We start from the raw sequence: 9,466 nt of genomic DNA on the forward strand, positions 1-9,466 counted from the left end.
CATGCCATGCATACACCCAGCCACACAGCCACATGCCACACCTACCCACTCAACCAGCCACATGCCACACATCACACACACCCAGCCACATGCCACACACATACACAAGCCATACCCATGCAGCCACACACCACATACACATCTACCCAGCCACACACACACACCCCCAACCACAGACTGCACACACACACCCATGCGTCATACCCACCCAGCCACACACACACATCTACCTAGCCACACACACCCTCCCAACCACAGACTGTGCACACACACACCCACTCAGCCACACACCCCACACACATTTACCCAGCCACTGACACACACCCAAACAGACTGCACACACACACACACACACCCCACTTGCCGCACTCACCCAGCCACACACACACCCAGCCACATACACCCACTTAACCAGCCACATGCCCCCCACACACACCCAGCCACACACCTACACACCCACCCACTCAACCAGCCACATGCCCCCATACACACCCAGCCACACACCTGCACACCCACCCACCCGGCCACACCCACCTACTCAACCAGCCATAAGCCACCCACACACACACACACACAGCCACATACACCCACTCAACCAGCCACATGCTCCCCCACACACCCAGCCACACACCTACACACCCACCCAATCAACCAGCCACATGCCCCCCTACACACCCAGCCACACACCTACACACCCACCCACCCAGCTTTATGCCACACCCACCCAGCCACACACACCTACTCAACCAGCCATATGCCACCCACATACACACACACCCAGCCACACACACAATAGTTCAGAGTGCTAAAGACCAAGGTGGACTGTAAGGATCTGCAGAAGGATCAAAGGATTGAGCAAAGGGGCAACAAAATGGCAGAGGGAATTGCACGCATAATCTGACACCTCCAGGGAAGGAACCCTACTTGATCTACACATCAAAGAGCTACTCAGCACAGCTCACCAAGACACTCTCATGGACCCAGAGGGACAGCCTTCCATCTTCAGCTCGCTCTGTGCAAAAATGAAGTATATTTCCTACGTATTGGAACTTTTTACCATCTTGTACCATCTACACTTTTCCCAGAGCCTGACAAAGGGACTTTGATCCCAAAAGCTTGCAGAAAAGGACAATTTTCTTGCCATTTTCCAGTTGGTCTAATAAAAGGTATCATTTTGGAACCGAGAGTTCTAGTTTTTTGTATATGTAAAGTATAGCGATGCACATGGCAAAAACAACCCCAGCTCTGCTTGCACTGTAATGGGCTCTACACTACCTGCTCCCACACAGGAAAGATCTGGGAGTCATCGTGGACAGTTTGCAAAAAACGTTCGCTTCAGTGCTCAGCAGCGATGAGAGTGGCAAACAAAATAGAGGGGATTATTAAGAAGGGAACTGTAAGCAAAATGGAAAGTACTGTGATGCCCCTTTATAAATCTCTGGTGCATCCACACCTCGAGTGCTGTGCCCAGTTCTGGGCCCCGCACCTCCAAAAGGATACCAAAAAACTCGAGGAGGACCAGAGAAGGGCAATGAGGCAGATTCGTGGCATGGGGGAGCTTCCATGGGGAGAGACTGAAGAGGCCGGGCCTACTCAGTTTAGAGACCGAGATGCTGGAGAGGAGACATGAGAAAGGTTTACAAAATACTCAGTGGGGAAGAGAGCACCAGTAGGGATCATTTGCTTTCTCTCAGTACAAGAATGAGGGGTCACAAAATGAAACGAGTGGGTAGCCAGTTTAAAACTAACAAAAGGAAGTTATTTATCCCCGTAGAGTGTCACGAAAGTGTGGAGCTGATTGCCACCGCACATTTTGGGGGGAAAGGGGCATCCGCAGCTATTGAGCACCGGAGTTAGGGACACAGCCTCTGAATCACAGCTTCCCAGACCTTAAATGCTGGAGGCTGCAAGTGAGAAAGAAGCAGCAGAGAAAAACCATGGTCATCCCCAGGTCGCTCTCCCTTTCAGCATCCGCTCTTTGCCCCTGTGCGACACTGGAGATTGGGCAAGATGGACGTAGTGTCTAACCCAGTAAAGGGCAGGTCTTAGGTCTGCATCGTTGCAGGTGACCTGCTTGTCATCTGAAGTGATGTGGGTCCCAAACACAGGACCTATATACCCACCAAGAGCTTTTAGTGCCCCCTTTTCTCCACTCCTGGATGCGCACGTACATCACCTGCCCCCATCTCTTTTCCAATGCAGCAAAGTAAGGTGTAGCATAAACCCTGCTGTAGCAAAAGAGAGAAATCACCTACCATAGCATCATGCCTAACACACTCACTCTCCCTCCCTCTGAAAACTAAGGCACTGGGCTGCTGTGTGCAAAACACTGGCTGGGAGGTGGCAGGGATTATTTTTAATAGGCGAGAATTGATTTATAACCAAAGCCTCTAGTTTCCTTCCCCTCGCTCCCCGCACCTCCCAGTTCAGAGGAAACACTCAAAGGTTTATCCCCAGTGCTGTTGTGCATCTCAGGAGAAAAAGTCCAGTGCATTTAGGATGGAAAGAGCTTCTGAAGCCTGCTTCCAGACCTACTCTGGAGCCAAAAACATAACCCCTGTGCCTATATCGGAGGCTTCCCCACTGCCGAGATGTCCAGACATAGTCACCTCCTGCACTAGCGTGCTCTGGGAAGGGCTCACGTCTGTGCAGATGGGTCTGAAATCACCCAGTCGAGGGAATCCCCCAGCTGGGCATAAATATTTAAATGTTGAGATCAGCTGTTCAGCATTCCCTTGACCTGAATAAATCTATTTTATTTCCCCCCCTCGGACTCGTGCCTTTCAAATAAAAGGCACATCATTACAATCGTCCCCCCTCCCTTAATCTGTCCGAGGGGACAAGGGTTTGATCTGCTCGTCCCATCCACCGCAAAACGCTTAACCCTTTCCCTTCTGCCTCAAGCACCATCACCGTAGGCACGGCGACATGGTCGTTAATGCACCATAATTACGGCATGTTATGTTTAGTGCCTGTCGGAACAGGCACTAGCTTCATGCACCATAAGCCGCGATACTGTGCATTAGTGCAAATGAACGCTTTTCTTATGATGCTTAACGCTCATTGAACTAATCTGCTATGTCTTAGTGCATTCGTACAGTTTTTGCCAGCCATGCTAATGTGTAGTAGAATTAGTCCAATAGGCATGAAGTGTCTTGTGTAGACGCAACCCGTGTGGGGCTAAACAGCCCCTCTGCAGTGAATCCAGGACCACGGCAGCATCTGATGTTGCACGCAGCTCATGGCTGGGGCTGTTTGACAGAGCAATGGGAAAGCTTCCTGCTGGATGGGCCCATGGGGTTTAGTGCCTTGCACAAGGGCATACATTTGGTTCTCCCAATTCCCCACTGCCCAGAGGAAACCTACAGCCACCGGGGTGGCGACAGCACCTCACCAAACCCATCTAAAGCCTGCTGATATCAGCCATCTCCTCAATTAGTTTTTCGTGGATGAGATGCTGATTAACCAGAGGAAGCGACAAGGCTTATTTGTATTTGCAGCGAGGTGCAGAAGCCGAGGAGTGAGGATGGTCCAGGGGCTTGGATGCTCACTTGACCCCGGAAAGACGTGGCTTGGGGTCTGTGCTCTGTCACAGATTTACAGCATGACCCTGGGCAAGTCACTTGGGCACAGAGGCTAAAACAGCACGTGAGCACTTACAGCTCACTGCAAGGGCCTACTCCCGGGTACGCAGTAGGACCAGAGCTTGGGTGAGCATCTGCCCTAAGTGGGCAGAGCTGCTGGTTGCAGGCCCTTTATATGACTCCAGGTCGGTCCCTCTTAACCCGTGAGCCTGGGAGTGCTTTGGGGGCAGAGACCACCTCTCGCCGCTCTTATCTACAGTGCCTCTGTGCAATGCCAAGTGTTGCTGCGGTGGACACCAGCCTGCATGCTCCTTTTCCCCGTGGGGTGAAGATCAGAAACAAAGTGAAGTAGCCTCCACTCCAGAAGCACACCGGTCAGCCCACCCGAGACAGCCTAAAAGCAATGCAGAAGCATATGCTCCGGGCTGGTCTAAGGCAGCTTTATGATTTCCTCTCTGGGATTCGGGGACACGCTGAGGAGGGAGTAGCGGGGATGCTTCCCCACTGTGTTCCCTGCCCGGCACTAAGGCAGTGCTTGCAAATCCCCCAGCCCTACTGGGTCCTGATTTCTGCGCCGTAAGCAGTAAGAGAGCGTTATATATTCTGTTATCTCCATGCAGTCCCCCTCAAGCACTCACATTTGATGGCAAGCAATGGGGTAGGAAAGGGTCAGCTGTTTCTACTGAAGGCCAGTGTTTGCCTTTAATAAAACAATATTCTGGCCCATCCTTGCCATAAATCTGAAACAAGCCAAAATATATTTTATCATAGGGCATCTCAGGCTTGACAAGCCCCCCCCCCCCCCCCCCCCCCGCCTGCTATCATCCCTCTCCAGTGGTTCCCAGATGGCTACTGTGACCCTTAATCTGAGTTAATCAGCATGGGTCCATCTCTCAGATGGGGCCCTAATCACGGCACACGCGATGCTCTTTTGAGTGCCGCGCTATCGGCTCACACCAGCTGGAGGTCCGCGCGCACACAGAGACACAAAAAGCACCATCTCAAGGGCTTGGAGCTTGGCGGATCCCTGCACCGGGGATTAACAACTTCTGAGCTCTGTGCTGTAAAAATGATACATGTGCAAATAAGCTGACTTCATCAGTGGCAGCATGAGTGTGTGCGTGTGTGCACCCTTGTGCAATGAATTACTTGGGAAGCCAGCCTGGCCATGATAAAGGACAGGCCATTAGTGTGTTTCATATATGATTAGATAAAGCACTAAGACATACACCCTGGGGGGGAGGGGATCATGAAAGCAACAAGCCTGAATGAGGGGCAGAGGGTAAGAGTCAAAGGGAAGAGACTGGAGAAGAGAAGGAGAGGAAGAGTGGGCTACCAAATGCCAGTCCAAACCATTTACTCCAAGTGAATTCACACGGGGTTTTGTAGAGAAGGACACATGATGACACAAAGCGATGTGGTTGGAGGCCCGCAAGATGACGACTCCATTCGCATGCAGCTGGTTATCAGTGAGGGCTGGTCGCTAAAGCATCTACATGCCACAGGACTGGGATGCAAGCCTGACTGGCCTGAAGTGGAAGAAAATTGTACTCAACCTGCTGCAGAACCAAGAGAGCCAGCCATACTAATTATTACACCTTCTCCGAAGCATTTACCAACACGTTGCAGGTGGAGGCGACTCAGTAGTTGATGGGTGGGCAGGACCAGTGCTTTATGGGCACAAGCACTGGTCAGACCAGCCAGACAAGCTCACTGTGGCTGCGAGTTCAGTCTGCCCCCCAGCCATCTCTGCTTCCCCTCTATATTCTTCCGGGCCTGGGTTTTTATGCCCTGTTGAGGTCTTTCCCATCTGGTCTAACCCTCTTTCCTCAGGGCCAAGGCATATGTTTGAACTGAACAGGGCAAGAAGTAAAAATTTAGAAGGGCAATGGGGGTACCCAATAGTGCGAGCCAGCAGCTATTTGATCCAGCTTTGGATCCAGCTGTTTCGGGTGATCGTGATGCGACCTGAAGCGCAGGACCGGGTTCCCACTTGGATCCAGCTGAAGCTTTGGAGCCGACTCGGAGATCCGCCATAGGGTATAATGGGGAATCAATAAAATCTCTATAATGTTGTTGTTTGTTGTCTGATTTGGATGAAATTTGTAGAATTGGTATCCTATGCTCAGCACATGAAGCCTGCCAAGTTTCAAAAGGATCGGTGCAGGGGTTTAGGGGGAACTGCACCCCAAATTCTTGAAGGCAAAACTCATGTCACGTGTATGTGTTACACCACAGGGGGGTGAAAACTGCAGGGATGCTAGCCCCTGGGGAGGCCACAAAGCCTGCCAAGGTTCAAGGAGATAAGTGAAGGGGTTTGGGGGGAACTGCGCCTCAAGCTGCAGACAAGCACAACTCGTGCCATGGGTGACCCTGTGTGTGCTAAGGCGCAGCGGGGTGACAGCTGCAGGGATGGTAGCCCCTGCTGTGACGCCTGCCGGCTGTGGAGGAGATCGGTGCAGGGGGGGCTCTGCAGCCCTGCACGCCTGGCTGCTGACAGGCAAAACTTGTGCCATGGGCGCTTGTGCAGCTGACTGTGTCTGTCTTGGGGCAGTTGATTATCTGTGTTGATTATTTCCTCTCCTTAGGGAGGGGTTTTGTAGGTGTTAATTGTTGCTAATTAGCTGGCTACATTAGCCCTGTATTGAGCTGGTCCCTGAGTGAATCATGATCGATTGCTAACTGGTAACACAGCAACTTAGCAGCCAGGCCTGCAGTAGTCCCCCCCAAGACAGACACAGTTGGACAAGCACCCGTGTCATGAGTTTTGCCTGTCAGCAGCTAGGGGTGCAGGCCCCAGAACCCAGAAGCCCTGTACCCATCTCCTCAACAGCTGGCAGGCTTCATGGCCACAGCAGGGGCCACCACCCCCACAGCTGTCACCCCGCTGCGCCTTAATACACGCAGTGCCACCCATGGCACGAGTTTTGCTTGTCCACAGCTTGAGGTGCACTTCGCCCCAAACCCCTGCAGCGATCTTCTTGAAACTTGGCAGGCTTCGTGGCCTCATCAGGGGCTACCACCCCTGCAAATTTAATCAGAATCAAACAAAAACCAACAAAGTTATAGATATCTCATTGATTCCCCGTTATACCTTATGGCCGGATCCAAAGCATGGTCTGAAGCCTTGCGCAGCCCTAGTGCCCAACCTAGTGGGAGGTTATGTGAAACAATTGCCCCCTTCTCTGTATATCTCAAATTAACCCCTCACACTCCTACACCCAGCAACATACCGTATTTTCCTGTGTACAGCACACCCCAAAATAAGATAGGCACCTTGCTTTTGAAAGGCAGAAGGAAGAAGACATGAGAACTTTCCTTGCCGTAATTAACAGAATAGCAACAGCAGCGAGGGAGCTGAGGCTGCGTGTTATTCTGCACCCTGTGGTTGCATGCAGACTCCACTTTTGCTTCCAAAAGGCAGAAGCTTGAGCAGCAGAAACTGCTGTGATGTATTTATTTCTTGATTTCGAATGTGCACCCCAATTTCCAGCAGCTTTTTTTGGAAAAAAGAAGTACATGTTGTAGGTAAGAAGATATGATCATTACACCCAAATGGCCGCTTAAGGTCTGCGGGCCTCCAGTTTGACAGCCCTGATTCATTTCACAAGGGGTTAAAGTGACTGCAAACATTTATTTCTAAAAAAGTTTATTAAAAACCCAGCATTTAGCATACAGCATACAGGCAAGCATCATTGTACCACACAGATGAACATCAGAACCAAGAACAAGAGGACGACGTGAGCATCTGCGGCTCAGGTTCCACATTAACAACCACACAACACACATAACACTGGCCATACATGACACACGGGGCTCCTTCCCTCAGTATAAATGATGCTCACTCTACCTTTCTGTGCATTCATTTCCACTGAACCAAAGTGGAAAGGACAATGAGGAACTTGAAAAGGCAATGGGGAAAGAGCAAGAATCAAATAGCAGAGCTGACCTGAAGGTGGTGGTAATGTTTTGCGGTCATTTTAGATGCATCCAAAGCTTGGTTTCATTCCACTAAGAGGTGGGGAGGAAGAGGATGTGAAACCAAAAGCTTTTCAATGTTTTTTTTTTTTAAATGAGAGCACATATAAATCATGGGCTTTGTCACCTGGATGGTAGAGCAAAGGCCTGGAGTGGAGAAGTCCCAGATCCACAAACTTGTCCTACTTCTCTCAGTAACATGCCACTACACTGGCAATCAAGCCACAAAAAGGGCATTTGGGAAGAGGCAGCGATCCCCCAGCTCTACTGGATCCTGAATTCTGCACCATATGTTTTTATGAGGTGTGAGAGCAGAAATAAGTCTACTGTATATACAAAGCACATAGCCTGGCATAGATTGGGAGTGCCTGAAGGTTTGGCCAGAGTTAGAGCAGAAGATCAAGTTTTGGTTTTTTTTTACCAGTTGACCTTGTGAGGGATCCTGCTGAAAATGTTGCCTCCCAAAGCCAGGCTCATATCCCCAGGGTTAATGGGACATGCTCACCATGTGTGTGAGACGGCCGCTATCTTGGCCAACAGCTTGGATGAGATGAGGAATGGTTACAGTGGGTAATAAGCTGAATATGAGCCAATGGTGTGCCCTTGTTGCCAGGAAGACTAACTGCATACAGGGCTGCATTGGTAGGAGGGGAACAGGTCACCCAGGGAGGTGGTGGACTCTCCATCCTTTGAGTTTTTAATACCCAGCTAGACAAAGCCTTGGCTGGGATGATCTAGTTGGGGCTGGTCCTGCTCTGAGCAGGGGGGCTGGACTAGATGACCTCCTGAGGTCCCTTCACACCTTCATTTTCTACGACCCTATGAATGTCCCGGTGCTAAACCCGTGCCTCTTTCCAATTTGAATTAAAAGATCCAGGTTCTGTACTGGGGTCATGGGAGATTCACATCTTCTATGAGCTGTGCACAGAGCAGGGACACAGCACATACCAACCGGTGGGTTACACATGCACGCATCTGCAAAACAGAGCCCTTCCCTTTGCGTCCCAAAGGGAACCTGGGGGTCTATAGTGAACCTCTGCTCATCTTCCAGATGGAGGTCATCTGCCGATGCGCTGGAGGAGGGTGACACAGCCGTGGTAACTGATGCAGCGCTGCAGTGGGGGCTGCTGCTCCACTTGCCCCGTGGCTGGGTCAAAGGTGAAGGCCTTGTCGGTGCCCTCCCCGTTTTCATCCCGGCCTCCCAGGATGTAGATCTTGCCACCGCAAACCGTCACACCGCAGCTCTCCTAGGGAGGGGACAGACAACTCAGAGGTAAAGGTGTCGCCTCCAGTTTTGCACAGCAGGCCTCCAAACCCAAGGCTGAACAAAACAGTGAGCGGGGGTTCGTTCTCATCAGACTTGCTTCAGACCCATCCAGCTGGGAAATGACATGTGGAAAGGGCAGGGAAGGAAGGGCAAGCAAACAGGAAGGGACCTGGTGGCCTGGCTCGAGAGGCCTTGGGAGCCCCTCGAGCTGGGATGGATCGATTCTGGGTAACATTTTATTGACAGCCACAGACTAGCCATGAATGATGCTGCCTCAGCCAGGTGAGGTTATCACTGCCGCTCCATACCGTTTCTCAGACCAGCAGATACTCGCAGCGACAAAGACAAGTGCTAAGCAAGCAATCCCACCACGTGTAGGCGTCTGAATAGAGATGGTGTCCTAGGGAACCGGCGAGACTACTTCATGTACAGAGCAAGGAGCACATGCCAAGGGCATAGCAAGAGCACAGCACAGCATGGCCAGCCATTACCCTGCTGTGAAAATCAGTCCTCTAAGAAGCCAAGGACACACAGTTGGGAGAGGCGGACAGGACCTTGTTTCCCTTGGCTTCCCCTGCCTCAAAAGCATGCTGTTTTTGCTTTTAAATGCCCCACTACAACGTGATATTTGCAAAAA

The 9,466-nt window shown here is 51.2% G+C and overlaps 1 protein-coding gene across 1 annotated transcript in view; it reads right to left on the reverse strand.

The window, feature by feature from the left end:
- Positions 1 to 8,300: 8,300 nt before the first annotated feature.
- KLHL35 (kelch like family member 35) overlaps positions 8,301 to 9,466 on the reverse strand; it is a 17,770-nt gene continuing 16,604 nt past the window's right edge. The window contains exon 7 of the mRNA XM_019530516.1: positions 8,301 to 8,809. Coding sequence (XP_019386061.1) covers positions 8,621 to 8,809 — 189 coding nt within the window. The 3' untranslated portion in view covers positions 8,301 to 8,620. The remainder of the gene's footprint in view (positions 8,810 to 9,466) is intronic.

The sequence above is a fragment of the Crocodylus porosus genome, unplaced genomic scaffold (genome assembly GCF_001723895.1).
Source record: "Crocodylus porosus isolate Cpor-Errol unplaced genomic scaffold, CroPor_comp1, whole genome shotgun sequence".
Lineage (NCBI taxonomy): Eukaryota > Metazoa > Chordata > Crocodylia > Crocodylidae > Crocodylus > Crocodylus porosus.